This window comes from Podarcis pityusensis (genome assembly GCF_964106645.2).
Source record: "Podarcis pityusensis genome assembly, chromosome: 6".
NCBI lineage: Eukaryota > Metazoa > Chordata > Lepidosauria > Squamata > Lacertidae > Podarcis > Podarcis pityusensis.
In genome coordinates this window covers 4,795,903-4,820,882 of record NC_138030.1, presented here as the reverse complement: position 1 = coordinate 4,820,882, position 24,980 = coordinate 4,795,903, and the positions used below count along the sequence as shown (strand labels likewise).

The window sequence follows — 24,980 nt, the reverse complement described above, 5'->3', positions numbered from 1 at the left end:
TGGCTGCAGGTTTTAGGCACTTTCCACGTAGGGATTTTGCAGTGTGCAAAGCTGGTCCGAGAGCCAACTCACTCACACACGTGGCAGAAACATTTGTGCTTGTCGTGCATTTGCTGCAACAAAGAGGGACGAGTCACAGCTGAGTAGCAGAACACAGGGCTTCCATGCAAAAGCTCCTTGATACTACCACCCATTAAATGGGTCAGTGGGAGGGAAGAGAGTGGGATGGACCCTCTGCCTTAGATCCTGGGAGATGCTTCAGGCTAGAGAAGACAAGGCTGAGTTCAATGCACCAATTCCTTGAGTCTCCATGTGTTTGCCTTATCCCAGATATGCCCGCTCGACTCCTTTGATCTGCGGTACTGTCGCTGCTACAGGTGTCAAATAAAACCCATTCCCCCTTTGTAAGAAATCGATCTTTGGAACTCCCTGCCTATCGACATCATACAGGTGCCTTCGCTGTACTGTTTTTGATGCCTACGTGATACTTTTTTTATTCATGAAAGCCTAGCCAGGGACCTGTAAAAGTTATATGTGCTGTATTTTTTTTTTAAGCTCCTGTTGATTTTAAATCAACTTTAATTTTTTTATACTGCCTGCTTTTAACTGCTTTTACTTATCATTTTAATGCTTTATTTTATATTATTGTAAACCACTTAGAGGGTGTGCTTTTTTAAACTTACAATCAAATGGTATATCAATTTGTTAAATAAAAAAAAAAAAACCAAATAATTATAGAATAGCCCAAGGCCCATCTAGTCCAGCTTCCTTTTAGAAGACTTTTAGAAGACATCTGAAGGCAGCCCTCTTTAGGGAAGCTTTTAATGTTTAACAGACTACTGTATTTTAATACTTTGTTGGAAGCGACCCAGAGTGGCTGGGGAAACCCAGCCAGATGGGCGAAGTATTATTATTATTATTATTATTATTATTATTATTATTAAATTCCTGATCTCACAGAGGCCAAGTGGATGTCTATGGGAAGCCCGTCAAGCAGGACCAGAGGGCAACAGGAAGGCTCTCCCAAACTCCCCCTTAATTCCCCAAAGCAAGTTTGCTGTGGTTTCCCAAATGTCTGTGGATATGCATTTCTTTTTCTTCACATTCGGGGACATTTCTCACTGACCTGGGTTTGCCAGGATTGTGTCCTTTTAGCCGGGAGGGGAGCCTGTCTTGCGACCCTGGCAGGGATTTCTGCCTGCTGCTGCAAAGTCCCTTTTTTTTTTGCCATTTTGGGGGTATCGATTTCAAACTCCGTAATAGTCGCCTAAGAAATGTAATGTGTGAAGGGGCCCTTATTGTGATGGACACCCTATGCATCCAGAGGGAATTGCTTCTGAGATCTAGGGGTTTTGTTTTGGAGAATGAAGTTTGCGCCTCGCCAGCTCTTTTCCGCTGCCCCCCGACTCCTGCAGAAAGGCTCTCTAGCCAGGATCTGCTGGTGCCCTTCCTTTCCCCCTATGGAGGTGTCGAAGAGCCGGATGATGCTTCTCATTATTCAGAGCTTCCGTCTTCCCCTATTGGCTCGGGAGAGCTTGAGCTGCGCTGGGGCTGTGTGGCAGGAGGCGGCGGCGTGTCAATAAAAAGAGGGGCAAGGGGAGGAACCCGTTGCAAAAGGGGGAAGAAAGAACCCGAGCTGCGAAGCAAAGAAGGGGTCGCAGCACCTTCACCGCCGCTCCATCGGCCGCCTCCCAAGGATGAACTAAAGCGCAAAGCGGGCTGCGCGCACACCTGCAAGAGGAACCTGCAACTTTCGCGTCTCTGCCCAGAGAACCCACCTGAGGCCAACTCTCTGAAGAAGCGTCTCCATGAACTTTGGGAGTTCTTTGCGCAGGTAACACCTTCACTTTTCCCTCTCTCTGTGTGTCATTTGCCTCCTTTCCCACGCCGGCTGCTGTGCAATCCTTTGTCCTCCTCGAAAACCTTCTTCGTTTCTCCACCCATTGATTTATTTCACCACCTCAGCCTCAGTTTCGCCACTGGCAACCAGGGAACGCTCTTTAATCTGGCGGCGTTTGCCCGCTTTGCGTTCAGCAGGGCTCCGATTCGGCACACCCACACACTTAGTTGAGAGTAAGTCCCACTGAAACTCAGCGGGGCTTGCTTCTGAGTAGGTGCCTGTGAGACTGTACTGCGAAAACCAGAAGCAATTAAATGATATATATAGAGAGAGATGAGTCTCTATTCTCCACTCACCCCCAATCCTTAGCAATGGATTTCTGAACTCTGCCTGTTTATTATATCCATTCCACTTCGAAGCACGCACCAGTTTTAACTCAGGGGGAGCCAGCAAAGAAAATCTTGCCAGTGCGTTAAGATCAGTCTTGTTGCCATGCATTCCTAACTTTCAGCCGAAAGGAAAGGAGATAAAATTATTTGGTTTTTTTTTTGTTAAAGAATGTGCATTTTTTTATATACCACAAAAGTTCCTTTCCGGTTCGCTTGTTTGCTACAAGTGATTTCTTTGAACCGTGAGCATATTTGATTGGGGTTTCCTCTATTGCTGGAGAAAATCTGTGTGCATTTCTTGTGATTTTTGCCAGGAGAAATAAATAGTGGGCACAGTCCAGACAGAATTAAGAACTCGAACCAGTTTGATTTCGGGCACACGCCTGTTGAAGTCAATGGGACTTTTAACAGCAGTTCTGCTCGGAAGTAAGTCCCATAAAATTCAGTGGGGCTTACGGCTTGGTAACTGGGGTTTGATTGGCAGCCTAAAGCACTTATGACTGCAGTCCTGTGCGCACTTAACTATCATAGAATCATAGAACTGTAGAGTTGGGAGGGACCCCAAGGTCATCTAGTCCAACCCCCTGCAATGCAGGAATCTCAACTAGATCATACATGACAGATGACCATCCAACCTCTGCTTAAAAACCTCCAAGGAAGGAGAGTCCATCACCTTTCGAGGGAGCCTGTTCCATGGAGGAACAGCTCTTTCTGTCAGACAGTTCTTCCTGATGTTTAGTCGGAATCTCCCTTCTTGTAACTCGAAGCCATTGCTTTGGTCCTAGCCTCTGGGGGTAAGCTCCATGGAACTAAATGGGGTTTACTTCTGAGGAGACACATCCAAGACCGCAGCTTACCTCTCCCTTTTCTCTAGCTCTGCTATTGTTTCCCAGTCCACTGGATTTGACTGAGCAGCCTCAAGGCTGATTGTCTAGAAGCCGTTTAAAAGAGTGAGAACAAAGGATGCTTTAGTTACAGGTAGTTAGCCGTGTTGGTCTGCCGTAGTCGAAACAAAATTGAAAAAAATTCCTTCCAGTAGCACCTTAGAGACCAACGAAGTTTGTTATTGGTACGAGCTTTCGTGTGCATGCACACTTCTTCGGATACACCGAAAGAGAAGCTACCAGCCCTTTATATATAGTGAGAGGGTGGGGTGGGGTATTACTCAGAAGGGTGGTGGGAATGGGTGATGCTTTGTGCACCAACATTGCACTGGGAAGTTCTCTTACACAATTCCTATTGGAATGAACAGGAATTTTGCCCTAAGTGTGGTCCAGCCTTTGCCAACCTGGTGCTCTCCAGATGTTTGGGACTACGATGCCACTCAACTGGCACCAGGGTGTGGAAGACTGGGGATCAGAGGTAATCTTTGGCAGTATGGCACCCTGAGCGAGCCCAAAATCTGGTGCCCCCAAATTGATCTTTGCAATGATGGAGTGTCTCAATTTTGCAACCCCTTGGCTCGGCGCCCTCTGCGAGGGAGCTGTCTGCACCGCCCTAAATCCAGTGCTGATTGGGACATTCTCCTGCACAAGGCGAACTTCCTGGAGACTACTGTCCTCCTCCCTGTGAATCAGAGGGCTTAAAAAAATCCCTAGGGAGCAAAGCTATCTGTCCCCCACATCCTCACCTCCCACCTCTAGAAAGTGTATTCATAGAAGGTCCATTTCTCATTTCTCATTTTCGTCACTAGTTATATATTCAGTACTGTATCCCTAGCTACACATACAAAGAGAAATTATCACCAAATGAACCATCAGCAATGGAGATTCCGACTTCAGAAAACTGTCTTTGCCCTGGCAGACCACTTGTGATCTTTACTTAAATTTCATCTGTCCAAAGTAGGTGGTATAAATATATATATATATTCCAAATGGACAGAACAATTCATGGAGGCTAAGTCTCCCATTAGCTAAGTTATCTAAGTGGAACCCCCATGTCAAAAAAGCAGTGTACCCCTGCCGAAGGGACACAACAGTGGTGGGAGACCCCCCTGGCAGCGTGTGACTGGAGAAGATGAGCCTTTGGTCGAATCCAGTTGGGCTCTTCCCATGTTTGCTGTGAGTCGTGCTGTGTATTTCCATAAAGAAAAGTCTCTTGAAAACCAGGGCTCTGCGGTCACACCCTTTCCCAAGCACCCAAAACAATAATTTTCTCTGCAACATCAAATCCATTTTTTTTACACCACAGTCACAAAATGCCAAGGCAAATAAAACAATATAGCATAACCAGTGGGCAATAAAGATCACGTCTAGAAAGCCAGATATGGAAACCCTAATAAATCGGGGCAGTTTCTTCCCCCTCCCATTTTAGGCTGCTGAAATACCACGCGGAATTATAGAATTGGAAGGGACCCCGGCGGTCATCTAGTCCAGGGGTCAGCAAACTTTTTCAGCAGGGGGCCAGTCCACTGTCCCTCAGACCTTGTGGAGGGCCGGACTATATTTTGAAAAAATATATATGAATGAATTCCTATGCCCCACAAAAATAACCCAGAGGTGCATTTTAAATAAAAGCACACATTCTACTCATGTAAAAACACCAGGCACGCCCCACAAATAACCCAGAGATGCATTTTAAATAAAAGGACACATTCTACTCATGTAAAAACACGCTGCTTCCTGGGCCGTCTGTGGGCCGGATTTAGAAGGCAATTGGGCTGGATCCGGCCCATGGGCCTTAGTTTGCCTACCCATGATCTAGTCCAACTCCCTGCAATGCAGGAATCTCAACTAGATCATACAAGACAGATGACCATCCAACCTCTGTTTAGAAAAGTCTGCCACTTCCAAGGTGGTCCGTTCCACTGTCGAACAACCCTTATTGCCGTAAAGTCCAACATGGATGCTGAGTCAATAAGCAGGCTTTCGCCATCTCAGTGTCTTCCAGATGTTTTGGACTTCATCTTCTGTCAGCTCCACTTGCCAGACTGTATTTACAGGGAGGTGTGTAAGCCCCTACAGTCCAAAGACAACTGGAAAGCTTTCCCGATTTCCTTCCTCCTTGCAGAGAAATATTTGAGGTCAATTTGGGAGAGCCAAAATGGCTCCAGGATTGTTCTTCTGTACTGTTTCAGACACGTGGTTTATATACTTATGTATGTGTTTGCCTACATTTATGAACATTTATTATATATATTATATATTTAAGACCTTATAAATCCTATAACACAACCAAAACATCTGGAGGACACCAGGTTGATGAAGCCTGGCATATACAATTGTCGGAATATGGAAGACTCTGCAATGTTTTTATTGCGTCTCATTACCACTTTGCTTTAGTTGTTTTTTTTCTGGACAGAGTTCTCAAATGTTTTCAATAAAAGCAGGGGAGTTATTACTCCGTTTTCACTGGGGGGGGGGGGAATTCTCAAGCGTTTCCCCAAAGCAACATTTCCATTGCGAACAAATTGCATTTCCTGTCCCCCACCCCCAGATTCAATATGTTATTTTTACCTGAGAAAAGTGCTCTTCTGACCACTTTAAAAAGCCATAATAATAAAAAAGCGGTAAACACCAGTGAACTTTATGAAATCTCTTACAGCGATGCCTTCAACCTTTCCCTGCAATGTGGTCTTTTTTCCTTTTATTAAAAAAAGAGTGTTTATTTTACGCAGTGTTGTGGGTGCTCTCTCCAGTGCTGCAGATACATTAATCCACACACAAACACACTTGTCCGTTTTCCTTTCCCAGCTTGACACCAGAGGTAACATTGACAAAGCTCAGCCATGGGGCATCATCCACTTTGGGGTTTTTTGAAACCCAAGCTGTGTTTGCAGAAATTAAAATGTGGGGGGAAAGTTTAGCAGTTCAGCACCTGCCAATATTCATGCAGCAAAATTGTGGGCGTACCTGTTGAGACACCGCCTTTACACAGCCGTGTAAAAGCCCAGTGTAAAATTAGGGCTTTCTCAAATGTTAGGGCTTTTTTTTTGTTTTGAGTGTGCTTATCCTGAGCTGCTTCTGTTTTCTTTTATTTTTAAAAAAGCAGTTGTGAGCAGGGCCGGATTTCGGTTTGATGAGGCCCTAAGCTACTGAAGGTAACGGGGCCCTTTATACATCCAGCTGTCCTTTGTTAACAACAAATTGTCACTGTTTTCTGTGTTGAATATATGCTGTATGGTAATTTATGGACCTAATAGGTATCTAAAGCCATTTGCACATTACAAATAGGAGCCTACACAACACAAAACACTGTTGCTGTATGTAGGTTTTATTTTATTTGTTTTTTATCTTATGTTTTGGAAATGTACATCCAGGTTTTTTCCCCTTTAATTTTTTTGGGGCCACCCAAGAGAGTGGGGCCCTAAGCTATAGCTTGTTTAGCTTATACGTAAATCTGGCACTGGTGGGGAGGGGTTCTGAACTGGATCAGGAGTGCATTGTGCAGAATATAACCTTCTGCACCTCTTTCCAGCCCAAATCCCGCCCCAAGACATGTCTTATACTAGGGGTCAGCAAACTTTTTCAGCAGGGGGCCGGTCCACTGTCCCTCAGACTTCGTGGGGGGCCGGACTATATCTTGAACAAAAATAAAACATGAATGAATTCCTATGCCCCACAAATAACCCAGAGATGCATTTTAAATAAAAGGACACATTCTACTCATGTAAAAGAACGCTGATTCCCGGAACATCCGTGGGCTGGACTGAGAAGGCGATTGGGCCGGATCCGGCCCCCGGGCCTTAGTTTGCCTACCCATGTCTTATACTGACTCAGACCATTGGTCCATCTGCTCATAATTGTCCACTAAGGACTCCTCTAAATCAATATTCCTCAACCTTTTCCCGACCGCGGTCCCCTTCCAACCTTGTTTCCTTCCTGTGGGGCAGCGTAGCCTAGAGGGGCAACTGCCCCCCATAAGTAAAAATAAATACAAATGAATACAAATATGAGGTTCTACCCCCTAACAAAAACCCATCCTAGCATTAGAAAGATGACTGTTTAAATGTTTTGTTTGTAAATCGAACATGTTTTATTTATAATTTTTTATAATTTATACAAAATACAATTACATAAAGTGATAGGAGCATAATGAAATATTGTTGAAGCAGAAAAACATAGACTCATAGGAAACTCAGCTGAAACATCCAATACCAGAGGGGTAGACTATGTCTAGTCTTCAGTGAGTATTCTCTCCTCCCCCCCTAATCTTATTAAATGTTTTTAACATATAATGCAGTAAAAACCAAAGTGGTCTAAAGAGAAATAACAAAAAACAAGACAGAAAAAGAAAGAAAAAGAGTTGAGAAGAAAAGAGAGAGAAAAAGAACTGAAATAAAATAAGAATAACATATACTGTATTTTTCCGTGTATAAGATGCCCCCATGTATAAGGCGCCCCCCATTCTTGGGGACTCCAATTTAAGAAAATGGGGGAAAAGATATTCATGTATAAGACAAGCCCCGATTTTGAACATTATTTTAGAGTAAAAAAAAAATAGACTTATAGATGGAAAAGTATGGTAATTTTCTGTTTTATTTTGAATAATATATCTATAGCCTCCTATTGCCCCTATATCTTAATCTTCAATCCACATACAGAGACGGGAATCCCCCCTCCCCAGCTTTCACTGGGGAGCTTCCCCCTTCCTCAGTCTCACCCTCTGAGGAAGACCACTGACCAGGTCTCAGTGTTTCGATTTCTGGGAATGGAGTTGAGAGACGACCTAACCTGGGGAGAGAACAGCAAAGACCTGGTGAAGAGAGCACAGCAGAGGTTATATTTTCTGAGAATCCTCCGGAAAAACAATCTCTCAAAGGACCTGTTGATGGCATTCTACCATTGCACTGTAGAGAGCGTACTAACTTATGGTCTGTGCGTGTGGTTTGGGAGCTGCACGGCCAGGGAAAAAACAATGCTATCCAGGGTTGTAAAGACTGCAGAGAGAATAATTGGGTGCACTCTTCCCACCTTAGATCAAATCTATGCTGCCAGGTGCCATAAGAAAGCGGCAGAGATAGCACATGATAGTACGCACCCCGGAAATGATCTCTTTCAGCTTCTGCCTTCTGGAAGAAGGTATAGGGTTATAAAGGCCAGGACTAGCCGCCTGAAAAACAGTTTCTACGCTAATGCAATTCTGGTTCTAAACGCAGCATAAGGGGTCTGTAGTATAGTGTGTTTTAAAATGGGGTTTTAGAGTTTTTAGGGGTTTTTGAATGTTTTATGTAGTTTTTATGTAGTTTTATGTAGTTTTTATGTAGTTTTATGTAGTTTTGTGGTAGTTTTATGTAGTTTTTATGTAGTTTTATGTAGTTTTCAATTTCATTGTTCCGCAAGGGACAATGACAATAAAGATATCGTATCGTATCGTATCGTATCTGACCAGTCTCCCATGCAGGCCCCTTCCTTTTCTATCCAACACCAGTGAGCATGCATCCTAATTTTCTTGCATGGTGTTTATATGTTTTCCAGTTAAGGATTCCTTCACCCCACAATTTGCAGTGTGGTTCCTCATCACCTTCCTAATTATAATAAATAATAATAAATTTTTATTTATACCCCGCCCTTCCCAGTTCAGAAAACCGGGCTCAGGGTGGCTAACAACAAATTTAAAACACTTAATTGATGCAACAAAAAATAGTATAAAACGTGAATAACAATATATTCAGAATTCAAAAATCAATTTAGGGGGGAAACCATCCAATAAACATTAGATGATCACCAGGGCTAGCTGGCTAAATTAGTCCTGTTTGGGCCAGCGAGGAGACCAGGGGAGAATTAGCTGTGGGATGCCAGAGCGGGTAATCTTCATAAAAAGGAGAGGGAAGGAAGGGGAATAAAAGATCGGGCTAAGTTCAGATTGAAAGCCAGGCGGAATAGCTCTGTCTTACAGGCCCTGCAGAAGAAGGTTAAATCCTTCAGGGCCCCAGTCTCATGGGACAGAGAATTCCACCAGGTTGGACCCATCACTGAGAAGGCCCTGGCCCTGGTGGAGGATAGTCTGACTTCCTTAGATAAACTGACTTAAAAAGTTAGTTGTTGGTTTTTTTAATGGTGGTAGGATGACAGAGCTCTTTAACCTACTTTAACAGTGCAACCCCGAATTTCTGGTATATATTTAATTCCGCCTGCAAAATACTAGCAGCCTGGAGGCAACCGTAATTTCAGCAGCTCTCCAGGGTGTGACAAGGGTCTCTTCTTGCACTACCTGGGTATCCCAGTGATTGAGTCTAGGACCTTCCGCTCTAAAATAATAATAATAATAATAATAATAATAATAATAATAATAATAATTTATTTATACCCCGCCCATCTGGCTGGGCTTCCCCAGCCACTCTGGGCGGCTTCCAAAAAAATATTAAAATACTGTAATACATCAAACATTAAAAGCTTCCCTAAACAGGGCTGCCTTCAGATGTCTTCTAAAAGTCTGGTAGTTGTTGTTCTCTTTGACATCTGGTGGGAGGGCGTTCCACAGTGTGGGTGCCACTACCGAGAAGGCCCTCTGCCCGGTTCCCTGTAACTTGGCTTCTCGCAGTGAGGGAACCGCCAGAAGGCCCTCGGAGCTGGACCTCAATGTCCGGGTAGAACAATGGGGGTGGAGACGCTCCTTCAGGTATACTGGACCGAGGCCGCTTAGGGCTTTAAAGGTCAGCACCAACACTTTGAATTGTGCTCGGAAACGTACTGGGAGCCAATGTAGGTCTTTCAGACCGGTGTTATGTGGTCTTGGCGGCCGCTCCCAGTCACCAGTCTAGCTGCCGCGTTCTGGATTAGATGTAGTTTCTGGGTCACTTTCAAGGGTAATGAGCAATGGTCCTTCCTTTCTCCAAATAAATATTTGCTCCTAAGGAGTGCCATTGCAATAAAAAATGTGATTGGTGCATGCAGTTCTACAACTGTTGTGCAATCGAGTGCCCTGGCCATTTCTCTGGCTTCTGCTGGGTCTGTGTCTTCTGACGATTCAGGTGTGGCTACAGAAGCCTGTTTTATGTTAGCGCGTAAGGTAGGGCTGGAGAACCAGAGGTTGTTGGAATCCAACTCCCATCAGCTCCTGCCAGCCTGGCCAATCATCAGGGATGAAGGGATTTGTTGTCTAGCAACATCTGGCAAGCCACAGGCTCTCCATCTCAGATGCAGGATGACCAGGTGCAAAGGAGGTAGGAATTTCAAATGCGGTGCAAAACATTCAAGTTCTGCACCTGCAGCTTTTCTCACCTTACACTTGACAACCTACAGCTGCTTATTTGCCAACCCCCTCTTTTGTTGTATAGTCATTTAGTCGTGTCTGACTCTTCGTGAGCCCATGGACCAGAGCATACCAGGCACTCCTGTCTTCCACTGCCTCCTGCAGTTTGGTCAAACTCATGTTAGTAGCTTCGAGAACACTGTCCAACCATCTCGTCCTCTGTCGTCCCCTTCTCCTTGTGCCCTCCATCTTTCCCAACATCAGGGTCTTTTCCAGGGAGTCTTCTCTTCTCATGAGGTGGCCAAAGTATTGGAGCCTCAGCTTCAGGATCTGTCCTTCCAGTGAGCACTCAGGGCTGATTTCCTTCAGAATGGAGAGGTTTGATCTTCTTGCAGTCCATGGGACTCTCCAGAGTCTCCTCCAGCACCAGAATTCAAAAGCATCAATTCTTCGGCGATCAGCCTTCTTTATGGTCCAGCTCTCACTTCCATACATCACTACTGGGAAAACCATAGCTTTAACTATACGGAGCAATTTGATCTTCATCTGGTTAGCTGACTGAATGTAAAATGGAGAAGAGAGATTGCGACCCAGAAGGGCCAACATTTTGTGGAAGGGATTCGAGTGCATAACAGAACTTTAGGATGGTGGATGAAAAAGCTCTGTCTCCCTAGCGTAAAAAAAATCCACTTAAACAAACATCTTGTTTTATTTGTGGCTTGGAAAGTGACAGGGAAATGCAAGGAGTGTGGAATGAATGAGCCATTTATGGGAAGACGTATAAACCGCCCCACCATCAAAGCAGGATGAATGCTCATTCCTATATAATCATTCCTGAAACAAATAGGAACAGATGCTCAGTAAACGTTGTACATCATATAAACGCTGTGTAAGCTTTGTAAAAGCAAATCTGGGTGAATAAACTGCGACCCCAAAGAGTCTCATTCCTGGGCATTCACAGCCATTTCACACCCCATAAGCATATATGTGAAATTAAAATTTCGTTTTGCCCTGGTGTTCATCACTTCACATTTGTTTACCTTGAGTTGCATTTGACATTTTATTGCCCATTCACTCAATTGAGAGGTCCTTTTGGAGTGCTTTGCAAACGCTTCCAGGTTTAAGGACCTGGAACTATTAAGCATCATAAGCAAACTTGGCGACCCCTCTGCTCTCCCTTAATGCAATATTATTTATAAACAAGTTAAAAAGCACAGTCCAAATATTGATCCTTGTGGGTGGGGAGACGCTACATCCCTCCATCAGAAGAATTGTCCATTTATTCCTACAGTGGTGAATTCCTGGACTGTGAATGCCCAGGAATGAGACCGTATAAGCTAAACAAGCCGTAGCTTAGGGCCCCAAGCTCTTGCCCCCCCCCAGTATTTCACTATTAATATACTTCTTCTTCATTGTATTTCAGTTCAACAATTACTTTGATAAAATACATATTTTGTTACGTGCAAATGGCTTTAGATACCTACTAGGTCCATAAATTACCACATATAGCATATAGGTAAAGGTAAAGGGACCCCTGACCATTAGGTCCAGTCATGGCCGACTCTGGGGTTGCGGCACTCATCTTGCTTTATTGGCCAAGGGACCCGGCGTACAGCTTCCGGGTCATGTGGCTAGCATGACTAAGCCGCTTCTGGCGAACCAGAGCAGCCCATGGAAATGCCGTTTACCTTCCCACCGGAGCAGGTACCTATTTATCTATTTGGAGTTTGACGTGCTTTCGAACTGCTAGGTTGGCAGGAGCAGGGACTGAGCAACGGGAGCTCACCCCGTTGTGGGGATTCGAACCGCCGACCTTCTGATCGGCAAGCCCTAGGCTCTGTGGTTTAACCCACAGCACCACCCCGTCCCTCCATATAGCATATATTCAACACAAAAAACAGTGACAATTTGTTGTTGACAAAGGACAGCTGGACATGTAAAGGGCCCCATTACCTTCAGTAGCTTAGGGCCTCATCAAACCTAAACCCAGCCCTGCTCCTACTCCATGCTTCCTGATATGCAACCAATTCCTGATCCATAGGAACACCTGTCATTGATGTTGTTGGCATCTGTCTGTCTCGAGAGACAACGGAGTGCGCCTCCAGGGGTAAAGTCGAACTGTTGTGTTAGCAGCACCGAAATGAACTCCCTGGGGCACAAGCCTGGGCAGTGTGGATGGAGGTCCTGAGCTGCCCAGACAACAAGACCCCCCTCTTGGCCCGACTAGTGTGGTCCAAAGGAAAGAGGAGCAATGCGTTTGGCACCAATTTGGCTGCAGGAGTTGCCAGAAAGAGGCATTCAAGGGTCCAACCAACCCATCTTAGGGACTCCACTCCAGATTTCTGTAGGATTTACTTCTTTGTCTGTTCTGCTCCTGAAAATGTTCAGCAAGGGGGTAGGTATGGATTTTAATTCGGGGTTTACACCCTAAGCCTTTCTCATGAATGGGTATAGCCGCAAGGCAACAGAGGTTTAGGACCAGAGTTTTCCTTCTCCTAGACGGGCTCCCTTCCCAGGTTGATAAGCCCATGTGCCTCTCACTTCCTTCTGCAGCCTTCTTGACTGCTGGACCCACTATTGGTCTCATCCGCTCAGTCTGCCTGAGCCTGTCTTTTCATACAGGGGATGTTGACATGCAGAGAGCCGTCTCCTTCCAGCCATCCCGCTGGAAGACCCATAGGCTTCTTCTAGGACGTAAATCAGCGACCCGGGCTTCTAAGCCAGGGCACACTATCAGCAGATAGAACTGTGCACACAGAATAGGCGTGAGGCTTGTGAAAGCATACTACAACTGCAGATTTATTAATCATAAACCAGGACAAAGAAACATGTCGTCTCTCCCTTTGTCTTCTCAGAGAGAACGGGAAAAGCAAAAGCTATACACAACGGAAGTTCCCAGCAAGCTGTGCTGGAATGTAAACAGACATGTGACACGCAACAGTTCCACACGTCTGCTCCTTAAGGTGGAATGGAAATCTCAACAGGGGAAACCCCCAACTCACCAAGGGTCTGAGACCCATCAGTTCCTCTCACCTGGTTTAGCCAGCCAGTCAAAGCCATTTCCGGGGTGTGGCCTCTGTTGCATGCTGGCATCTTCTGGGAGCCACAGGTGCGAGCCAAGTGCAGGATGGGGACCAAAGGTGGACAAACCACCACAGAACCACCCCTAACACCCTATACCCCTATATAACACTATGCATGGTATGAAGGAAGCGGATAGAGAATTTTCTCTCTCCCTTGTTCATAACACTAGAACTCATGGACGTCCTATGAAACTGAATGTTGCAGGATTTAGGACAGAAAAAGGAAGTTCTTCTGCCCCCAGTGCATTGTTAAACTGTGGAACTCCCTCCCACAGGAGGCAGTGATGGCCACCAACTCAGGTGGCTTTAAAAGAGGATTAGACAACTTCATGGAGAACAAAGCTATTAATGGCTACTACCTAGGATGGCTGCATGGTGTTCTGCATTCACAAGAGGCAGTTATGTGTCTGAATACCGGTTGCTGCAAATGGCAGGAGAATGCTGTTGCTCTTGGGTCCCCCTTGCAGGCTTCTCGTGGGCATCTAGCAGGCTGTTGCAAAAACAGGATGCTGGATTTACATGGGCAAACTAGTGAATTCCATTAGCTGACTGGATTCTAGTATTATGGGAGAGAGAAACATTCTCTCTCTCCAATATCTGTAAGCCATGCATAATTATGTTTTCTAACCAACGCCTCAATGTACCTGGGAGTCAGCCCAACATGATGGGACTTACTCCTGAGGAATCGTGCTTAGAATTGCATTGTCAGTCTTTTTTTTTTCCTTTTTGGAAAACAACTAAAAAGCCCCCAACGCATTGAGTCCCATCAGGGAAAAAGGTGGGGTATAAACAAACAAACAAACAAACAAACAAACACACACACACACACACACACACACACACACACACACAATAATACAGTCGTACCTTGGTTTTCAAACACCTTGGGAGTCAAACGTTTTGGCTCCCAAATGATCAAAAACCGGAAGTGATTGTTCCAGTTTTCGAGTGTTCTTTGGAACCCGAACATCTGATGTGACTTCCAACAGCTTCCGATTGGCTGCAGGAGCTTCTTGCAGCCAATCAGAAGCCACGCCTTGGTTTCTGAATGTTTTGGAAGTTGAACGGACTTCTGGAACGGATTCCGTTCAACTTCTGAGGTACCACTGTAATGCTTTAGCCCATTTTGGCACCCTCCAGATTCTGTGGACTACACTTCCCATCAGGCTCAGAAAACATGCCTAATTGCCAACGATGATGGGATTTGTAGTCTATAATGTCTGAAAAGCACCATGTTGGCTATATTTGCAATGATGATGATGATGATGATGAAATAATTGTCAGGAGTTCAGCCTACACTTGAGTAGGACTCTGGCAGAGACACATGCCCGACTGGCATGTTCCCTCCCTCCTGGTCGATCGTTCGGGAGCTTCACAAGCTTTCTTCAGCCCGAACATCACAGCGACCGATGCCAACCAACACCGGCACACTTAGAGATCCGCAGAGTTTGCGCAACCTGCGCGTGACAGACCTCAGCAACTCAGCATTTTGGCTAATCTACTTTATTTACATATAAACACACACGGAGCACTGCATCATGGCTCTCTCTCTCTTTGGCATCAGACAGCAAAGAGAGAAAGAATAAGGACAATAGTCTGCCTTCACAGAACACAGTAACACAAACATCCTGTCTCTGTCACTTCCCACTCTGTGGAATGAAAACATACACCGTCATGTGATAGACAACAATCCCATGACTGCAACCATGGAGCAGGAATTCTAACAATAATAATATGCTTCCCATCTGAGTAAGCTTTAGCCTTTTATAGAGTAGAGCGTGCTTCCACCTTCCTCCTTATGCCCACCCCAAGAGAGAGGTGGTGGAACAGCCTCCCTTTGAGGTTTGCAGACACCTGGACGTATCTGAACGAGGTTTCCACTAACAGCAGCAGCACTGACTCTGCAGAGCTGCCTGGCACATTAAGGCAGGGCTGAGGGACCTGTTGCTGGACTCCCAACTCCCACCACCCTCAGCCAGACTCATAGAAGCACAGAATCATAGCACTGTAAGAGTTGGAAGAGACCCCGAGGGTCATCTAGTCCAACCCCCTGCAATGCAGGAATCTCAACTAAAGCATCTGTTAGGGGATGATGGGAGTTGTAGTCCAGCAACATCAGGAGGGGCACAGATTCCCCGTCCCTGCACTAAGACAATGCTGGGGTTATTAAGAGTGGAACAAATGTCATCATTGGCAATGAGGCGAGGAGAATGCCTGAATTTACAGCACACACAAACACACACCTGGATTTTGCTTGCAGGCAAGTTTGCAGTTGCATGCAAAAGTCACTTTTGTTCTGTCTGTTGGCGTGTATTTCTTAAATATATATATATATATAAATAAAAAACAAGCCTGTCTTCTCTAAGCGCATTTTATCTTTAATTGCACCATTGTCTCTATCGTTATTTGCGCATCCAAACTGGCCCTTGGCACACCGTTCGAGAGCTGCCTCTGCGCTCCGCAACCCGGCAGCAGCAAAATGAGAAATTTAATTCTCTCCCCTCCTGCTTTAATAAGAGCGTTTAAATCATCCCGAGAGAAATCGATAGAAGCAAGCTGATTCAGAGGAATGGCAGGGATGATATAAGAACCTACCAAGCCGCACATCCCTCACTGCTGTCTGTCTGTTTGTGGACTGGCAAGTGAGCAGAGCATTCTGCACCAAAAACAACCGGTGGGAAATTGGTTTAGTTATGCAATGCATCTGCCCCCACCAAACCTTAGCCAAAAAGGCTGCCAGAGCAGTTGATGAAACATCTGTGGTAAGATAGTCTCTCCTCCTTCCTTGCCCGCACTCCAGCAGAGTCCGTTCCACTGTCAAACAGCTTTTATTGTCAGAGGACCCACGTACCTATGGGACCTCCTCTCCTGGTATGCCCCGCAGAGGACCTTAAGGTCCGCAAATGACAACATTTTGGAAGTCCCAGGTCGCAAGGTGTTTAGATTGGTCTCAACTAGGGCCAGGCCTTTTCAGTACTGGCCCCGACTTGGTGGAACGCTCTGTCACAAGAGACTAGGGCCCTGCGGGACTTGACATCTTTCCGCAAGGCCTGCAAGACAGAGCTGTTCCACCTGGGCTTTGGTTTGGACTCAGTCTGATCCTTATGTTTCCCTCCCCTTGTGATTTTTAAATTACTTTTTAAAGGCTGCATTTTAAATTGCATTTTAACCTGTATTTTAAATTGGTCCCCCCCCATTATGTTTTTACTGTAATTTTACTGGTGTTAGCTGCCCTGAGCCCAGCTCTGGCTGGGGAGGGTGGGGTATAAATAAAATTTATTATTATTATTATTATAAAGTTCTTCCTGATGCTTGGTCTGAATCTCCTTTATTGTAACTTGAATCCATTGATTCGGGTTCTAGCCTCTGGAGCAGGAGAAAACAAGCTTGTTCCATCTTCCTTGTGATAGCCTTTGAGATATCCGAAGTGGAACGGACTCCCTCAGAAAGTGGCAAACTCTTCTCCATTGGAAGTTTTTTCAGCAAAGGTTGGGAGATTCTTTAGCTGTGATTCCTGCATTGGGGACGCAAGCCAGCAGAGATAAGAACTCTTCGCAACAGAAGCGCAGAGAGAGGCTGTGTAAAGCATATTTAAGGCATTTTATTCAGTATCGGGACAAGGAAAAACATGTCTGCTCCCCTTCGTGTCCAAGCAAACAGCATAAGCAAAAGCTATACATGCAACGGAAGTTCCCAGCAAGCTGTGCTGGAATGTAAACAGACATCTGACATACAACAACTCCACATATCTGTTAAGGTGGAACGGAATATCGTAACACCAATGTCCTCTTTTTTTGTTTTAACCTTAGTTTTTAATGCAATACAAGCGTCACTCAAATCCTGCCAAAATGTTTAGTTGTTTACAGTGTTCTCTTAATAAAATTTTCCATTCCTTCTTAAAGTTTCTATCTTCCTGGTTTCTGATTTTCCAGGTCAATTTTGCCATTTCGGCATAGTTCATCATCTTCATCAGTCATTTGTCTCTGGTCGGGACATTATCTTCTTTCCATCATTGGGCCAGTAGTATCTGCGCTGCTTTTGTCATGTACATAAATAATCGTTTCTGCTCCTTTGGTATCTCTGCGTCTAAGATTCCTAGTAAAAAAGGCTTCTGGTTTTTTAACAAACGTTATTTTAAACATTTTTTTTCAACTCATTATATATAATTTCCCAGAACGCTTTTGTTATCTTGCACGTCCACCACATGTGTTCAAATGTGCCTTCCTTCTCCTTACATTTCCAACGTATGTCTAAAGCAGTTATGTCTAAAGCATCTTTGCTAGCTTTATAGGTGTTAAATACCACCGGCACATCAATTTCATATAGTGCTCCTTCAACGCACAGCATGCTGTGAATTTAAATCCACCAATATCCTCTCTTTTGTAGAGGTGAAATTTTATTTTATTTTTCTTTAGCCTTGGAAAGAATGATCTCCTTTAACTCCCTTTCCCCCCTCAAGCTGCACTTGGCTCTGCAGTCATTCTGGGAGGCTCTATTAATTAATGCTCTTAAGGCAATTTGCGATCAGCAGATAAAAGGTGCCAAAAGATCGCAAAGTATTGTAATCAGATAGTGAATCATGCCTCTGAGCCACGGCAGCTCGGTGGAATTTATGTTCTGCTAACGTCGATAATTCGACATATGATAATGCATATCATTCAAATTACAGCTTAATTTAGCACAAATGAATATGGGAGGATTAGCATATTTCTCCATCAGCCCCAATTAAAGGACATTAAGGAGAAAGTCAGCTGGAGCAGAGAGGAGAGAGCAAGCGTAAAAGATCCCCAGGGATTCAGAACAGGGACCCCTCTGGGGCTTAGCAGCTGGGGAGAGACAAAGGAAGAGTGTTTGCCTGAAAGTTTTTTGGTACTTTTGGGGGGGGGGGTTTCATTTCCAGCCGAAGCAAAATCCCTCTGCCAAAGCTCACAGCCCGGTGACAATATGGAAGTGGGAATAGGTGAGATATTCCGATCCCTTCATCCGCCTGCAAAGACCTGGGCGAAAAGGCGCATCTTGACCTGATCTTGAAAAGTATGCAAATATGAGGCCAGATGCACCCTGGGACATTCCACCCCACGACGGGGTGAGCTCCCGTTGCTCGGTCCCTGCTCCTGCCAACCTAGCAGTTCGAAAGCACGTCAAAGTGCAAGTAGATAAATAGGTACCGCTCTGGCGGGAAGGTAAATGGCGTTTCCGTGCGCTGCTCTGGTTTGCCAGAAGCAGCTTAGTCATGCTGGCCACATGACCTGAAGCTCGGCCAATAAAGCGAGATGAGCATCGCAACCCCAGAATCATCCGCAACTGGACCTAATGGTCAGGGGTCCCTTTACCTTTACTTATAGGTTGGAATACACACATGCACACACAAAGTGTATTTTCAGTTGAAACTTGCTGGAATTCAGTCCCAGCTCCTCTCAGGTGGGTGCCATTGCTAAAACGAGGGAGATGTTCATGGTGAGTTCTGGCACCTCTTTTTCTAGAAAAATAGCACATATATCCTCTTAACGCTGACTGAGATAACTGCCTCTCCTGGTTTTTGTACAGCCAGTTGTTGATGGCAAATAGCTGCCTTCTTAATGGGCCATTAGGTTGCTCTTGCCTGAGGCCATGTGGGAAGGTGCCTTAAATCAAGAGGCCATTGCACAGGGAATGCCGAGCAGCCTCCTGACTTGGGGAGGAAGGAGTAATGGAAAGGGCACTTGCATGAGCCTGCTGGTTTGTGCAAAGAAATGGTGGCTGAGACTGCTTAAACCTCTCCCTTCTTGCCTTTATTTATTTCCTTCCTTCCGTTCATGAGTCATTTCCCATTATGCATCTCGAAGTAATCTAACAATGGGAAACATCAGCAAGATATAATTCCATGTGTAGAAATAATTGAATGAAGGCCTTTTGCTTTTTGGATTGAGGACCTCGGTGGAGCTTATTCAGACTCCAAATTCTTGACCAAAGGCCTTGTGTAGTTTCTCTGGGGGTGCCAGGGATTTCCCCTGGGGATCCTCACAGCTGTCCATGGAGGCGCAGGTCAATTCTGTGTCCAACTGTCTACCAGCTCCATCTGGTATGCAGGATGAGACCTTATCTGCCCGCTGTCTGTCTCGCCGGAGTGGTGCATGCTCTGGTTATCTCCTGCTTGGACTACTGCAATGCTCTCTATGTGGGGCTACCTTTGAAGGTGACCTGGAAACTACAACTAATCCAGAATGCGGCAGCTAGACTGGTGACTGGGAGCGGCCGCCGAGACCACATAACACTGGTCTTGAAAGACCTACACTGGCTCCCAGTACGTTTCCGAGCACAATTAAAAGTGTTACTGCTGACCTTTAAAGCCCTAAACGGCCTCGGTCCAATAGACCTGAAGGAGCGTCTCCACCCCCATCTTTCTGCCTGAACACTGAGGTCCAGTGCCGAGGGCCTTCTGGCAGTTCCCTCACTGCGAGAAGCCAAGTTGCAGGGAACCAGACAGAGGGCCTTCTCAGTAGTGGCACCTGCCCTGTGGAACGCCCTCCCACCAGATGTCAAAGAGAAGAACAACTACCAGAGTTTTAGAAGACATCTGAAGGCAGCCCTGTTTAGGGAAGCTTTTAATGTTAAATAGACCACTCCATTTTAATACTCTGTTGGAAGCCGCCTAGAGTGGCTGGGGAAAACCCAGCCAGATGGGCGGGGTATAAATAATAAATTCTATGGAGCTCTCAACAGTGCTGGTATTTCAGAGAAGTCACTCCTCCCCTGGAAATCATTCTGTCATTCACTCACCTCTCTTCCCAATTCCTTCAGGTGCCTGCTTTCAAGAATGGAGTGGCAGCTTCTGGCATTTGCCATTTGCCTCAGTTTGGCTACCTCGATTTCGGCAGACTGTTCCACTCAGTGCTCCGCATGTGCTCTTCACAGCCAGGATGTGGAGAAGCTGGTCAGCCCCTTGGTAAGTTGCAGCCCGGTCAAGACTTGGCTACCCTTGCCCACCTGAATCCTAATCCGATCTGGGATGCTGTTTATGCAAGCAAAACATACATGCAAGCATAATTTTGTTGGTAACCTATCTTGGTCTCAGACCTGTGGGAATGTTCAGGGTGGCAGGAGAGGATATATTGTTTATTAATATCCTTCCTAACTTGCGCAAGCAAATTCCTTTACGTAGCAGAGCGCATTCCCCTTTACACAGAAGAAAACTAGTTGCAAACTCGTGTGAGTTTCTTAAGACAATACGCAATTCCATCTGGCTTGTCCAGATTGAAATGTGTTCTGATATTTTCCTGGTAAGACCCCTTGAATCTCTCCTAAAAGAATAAAGACACCACAGTATTATTCATAAGCAAGAAAAAGAAAGTTTACTCACGATCAGGCAGAGCGCAGTGTGATCTCTGAAGGCAGGCTTTAGGCTTAAAGTTTCAAACATATACTTAGAGTGTTAAAATCGAAATGTAGAAATATGGAAATAACAACAAGAGGCAGGATTGAGATTTGGAGTTATGCTTCAAGGTTCAGACTATGGGAAGTCCCAAAAATTAATAATTACAATTTGGAAGATAATTCAATCTTTTTTATTTTAGTTTTTTTATTTTTATTGGATTTTGATTTGATATGTTAATTGGATTTTTTTTATTGGAAAATTAATAAAAACAATTTAACAGAAAATAAAGTTTCAAACATATACATACAGGTTTACCCCATAAGAGAGATTTACCTAGTGACTGCAGGCTAGCAGTCCAGCAGTTCACAGGACGAAAGGAAGATGGAAAAGAAGGGAGTGGCAGCATGCCTTGTCCTTTTGTGACCTGGTCTGGAAAGGTCACGTCCACCCACTAGTCACATGCAAGAGGAAGGATGCTCCAGGCCAGGAGGAACAGGAAGTTTCGACTGGCTGGACCAAACATTCCCTTGCATGTCCACTCTAGGAAAACAAGGAATGTTGTACTTGACTGCTCCCTGTGGATTACATCGCACGAGACCCACCTCTCCTGTGTCTATGGAGAGGATACCTACATTTAACATCAGCTGATCCATCCCCCGGCCAATCACCTTCCAACACCCCACTGTTCCACCATCTCTCATCCAACCGCAGTCCTTCAAAGACAACTTTACTCCACCCATTGTTACTGGATGTGCAGAGCTCTCCTTGTATACCTTAACTGGAGTTGTTTTTCACTCTAACATTCAGCTGTTAGATTCCTCCTAAACTGGTTCTTACCAGTTTTACGACCGAACCTCCCTTTTGCATACACAATGCTGACACTCACTGATAATGGGTTTTACAGAATTTCTATCTCTGGGCCACGGAGGGAATGTTGACCAGATTGCCCCTTTCGTTGGTGTCTTACAGATATGCTCCCTGGAGTGCCAAGGCTCCTTGCTGTCCAGCGCTGAGTGGGAGAAGTGCAAGAAAGCGCTGTCCTTCCTCGCCCCTTTCCTGATTGAGGGGGAGCCCGACAGACCATCCCAGGGGGATGAAGAGGAGGAGACCGAACAGGAAGGTGACCCTAGACCCAGGGAGGTGTACACTGGGCCGGCCAAACGTTATGGAGGCTTCATGAAAAAGCTGGACAAGAACAAGATCTTTTCTCTCCTCCGCGAGAACGCCCTTGCCAAGGGGAACGTGGCAAAGAAGTACGGTGGATTCTTCCGGAAGGTGGGGGAGAGGGCAGCCTCTGAGGTGGGCGCTGAGGAGGAATACCCGGCGGCTCTGGAGACCGGGGACTTGGCCTACAATGGGGAAGAGTCGGATGCGGGGTTGCTCAAGGATGAGGTGAAACGCTACGGGGGTTTCCTCCGCAAGTACCCCAAGCGAGGTTCAGACACGGCGGTCGGCGAGGAGGGCAGGCAAGAGCTGGGGGACCTGCACAAGCGCTACGGGGGCTTCATGCGCAGGATCCGACCCAAGCTGAAGTGGGACAATCAGAAGCGCTACGGAGGGTTCCTGAGGCGCCAGTTCAAGGTGACCACCAGGTCGGAGGAAGAGCCCAACGCCTACTCAGAGGAGGCCTATGACTTATAGAAGCCGCTTTGGGCAGAAACCCAAGTCGTCCTCCGGCCACGACACCCCCAAATATAGACTGTGTGGGTCACTCCAACTGCTCACCCCAGTGCTCAGCCAAGTAGTGCAAGGGCCACCGGCAGGCCTGATAGAGAAGGAATGAATCGACATCATGGGGTAGCTTAGCATGGATTTTGAGGTGGAGGGAAGCCAGGGTTTGGGGGTTCAGGGCCTGAGATTCAGCTTTCTGGTGCTGTCCTCAATCTCTAGAAAGAGGGGTGCATGTATGGAGATGCTGTCCGCTTCCAGCCTCTAAAGAGATTTGTTCTCATCTGTCATTAATATTTTGTTTCCCTGTCTGCCAAAAAACGAATCTAGCCTGGCTAACAAATCTAATTAGCCGGTACAATAACAAAACCACATCAATGGAACGCACCAAAAGTGCACACCTAAGCCTGTTTGCTTGGAAGTAAAATCCCTCTGAATTCCTAGCCAGCGTGCTTAGAAGTGCAGCCTGTAAACAAATTTAAACGGTGAAAACAGCAGCAATCAAATCTCATTGAGGAGTAATAGCTTGGAAACACCTGCTGGTACAAAGCAATCACAGTCCAAACCTCAGCTGGAGAAAGCGGCCTTCCCCAACCTCGTGCCCTCCTGATGTTTCGGATGACAGCTCCCATCAGCCGCAACCTGTATGGCTGTGCAGTCTGAAACTGATGGGATTTGTAGTCCAAAAACAGCTGCAAAGCAACTGGTTAGTGAAAAGTCAAATGGAAACAGCAAGACTTTTTAAAAACTTTAAATAGTGTCACATCCATCCTATAAAAAGCAGTATTCAGAATAGTGGTTTGCACGGCCCACTAAGGAAGATAATAACATAATAACGTTCACAATAGGAATCCTAGTATCACAGAGTTGGAAGGGAAGCTGAAGAACATCTAGTCCAACCCCCTGCAATGCAGGAATATGCAGCTGTCCTATACGGGGGTCGAAGCTGCAACCCTGGCTTCATCAGCACCATGCTCTAGCCAACTGAGCTGTCAATTGCACATTTATTCAAAATCAAAACTGTTTAATTAATTCAACAAGATGCATGAACTTGATCCAGTGATGACAGCTTTTCAGAGCCAACAGAGTGATAGATAACTCAGTCGGTAGAGCATGAGACTCTTAATCTCAGGGTGGTGGATTCGAGTCCTACTTTGTGCAAAAATATTCCTGTGTTGTCGGTGGTTGGACAGGTTGGACAACGTGAGTCCCCTGGCCCCTTCCAACTCTAGGATTTTATGATAGTCATTTCCACCTCCAGTGCCCAGCTGCCACCCCTTGCCTCTCAGCGCCCCCCACCAGATAATCCTAGTGCCCCTCAGGGGGTGATTTTGCCCACTTTGTGAACCTCTGGAGCAGGCAAATGGGTTTGCTCTAAGTATGATAAAGTCTGGCTGCCGCCCTCTCTCTTTACACTGTGCATATATGATTTACTTTAAGTGTTCCCTTTGAAATGTCAAGTGTGAAATGTGACAAGGAGGTGTTTCAAAACACGCGCATCGTACAGGCACACAGGTTCCCAGGGTCGCGACTGGCAAGCCAGAGTCAGTTTGCTTTGTAGTGTTTGAAATCACCCTCTGTGGACGGGCTTTGCAAGGAATCTGTCATGCAGGACCTTTAGGACTCGAGAGGACAGTGGGGCAAAAAACCCCAACCCAAACAAAAACAGAGAAAAGAGTGCGTGCCCCATGGGAACCGATGTTTGTATCATGCCAGCTTCAAATTAAGTAAAAACCTTTGTGCCGCCTAGCTGAGCCAGATGTGGTGTGATAGATGCGTTTGCACCCTGGAAGTCTGCATTTTTATTTCTTCTGCTCATGCAGTTTCCTAAGTGCTACCCCAAACACCCATTTCCCAGAGCCAATTAGAGCGTGTGGCTCACAGATCACACAATAATTTCTCCGTCTTTCACATGATGTAGGCAGGGGTCAGCAAACTTTTTCAGCAGCGGGCCAGCCCACTGTCCAGCAGACCTTGCGGGGGGGCCGGACTATATTTTGAAAAATAAAATAAATGAAGGAATTCCTATGCCCCACAAATAACCCAGAGATGCATTTTAAATAAAAGCACACATTCTACTCGTGTAAAAACATGCTGATTCCCAGACCGTCCACGGGCCGGATTTAGAAGGCGATTGGGCCAGATCCGACCCCTGGGCCTTAGTCTGCCTACCCATGATGTGGGGGGTGAGGAGTGAATTCTGTGTCCGACTTGACTCAGACCCATTTTCCCCCCAAGCCCCAACCCCATCGTGCTTGGACTTTGCAACATTGGCACCAGGGCCATCTTTAGCATATTCGGCTCAGGGGTGCAAAGATCCGCCCAGCGCCCCCAAATTTAGTTTAGCCCTGCCCTGGCACCATTGAGTCTGACAAGCGCTGCTGCTGTGAGGTGAAAACCGGAATGGTCGTGGCTGGGGAGGATCAGGAAGAGGCCGGGAGGAGCAGGGAGAGGCGGTGAAGTGGAGAGAAATGGAAGATCTGCCAAGGAAGGGAGAGTGAGAGAGAGAGATT

General features: G+C 45.9%; 1 protein-coding gene and 1 long non-coding RNA gene across 2 annotated transcripts in view; both read left to right on the top strand.

The window, feature by feature from the left end:
• LOC308480345 overlaps nt 1-24,980 on the top strand; it is a 111,662-nt gene that overhangs the window by 77,002 nt on the left and 9,680 nt on the right. The window lies entirely within an intron of this gene.
• On the top strand, nt 1,575-24,842 carry PDYN (prodynorphin). The gene is made up of 3 exons (XM_081011570.1): nt 1,575-1,834; nt 20,226-20,370; nt 21,769-24,842. The coding sequence occupies exons 1-3, from the start codon at nt 1,809-1,811 to the stop codon at nt 22,438-22,440; spliced, it is 843 nt and encodes a 280-aa protein (XP_080867696.1). The 5' UTR covers nt 1,575-1,808; the 3' UTR covers nt 22,441-24,842.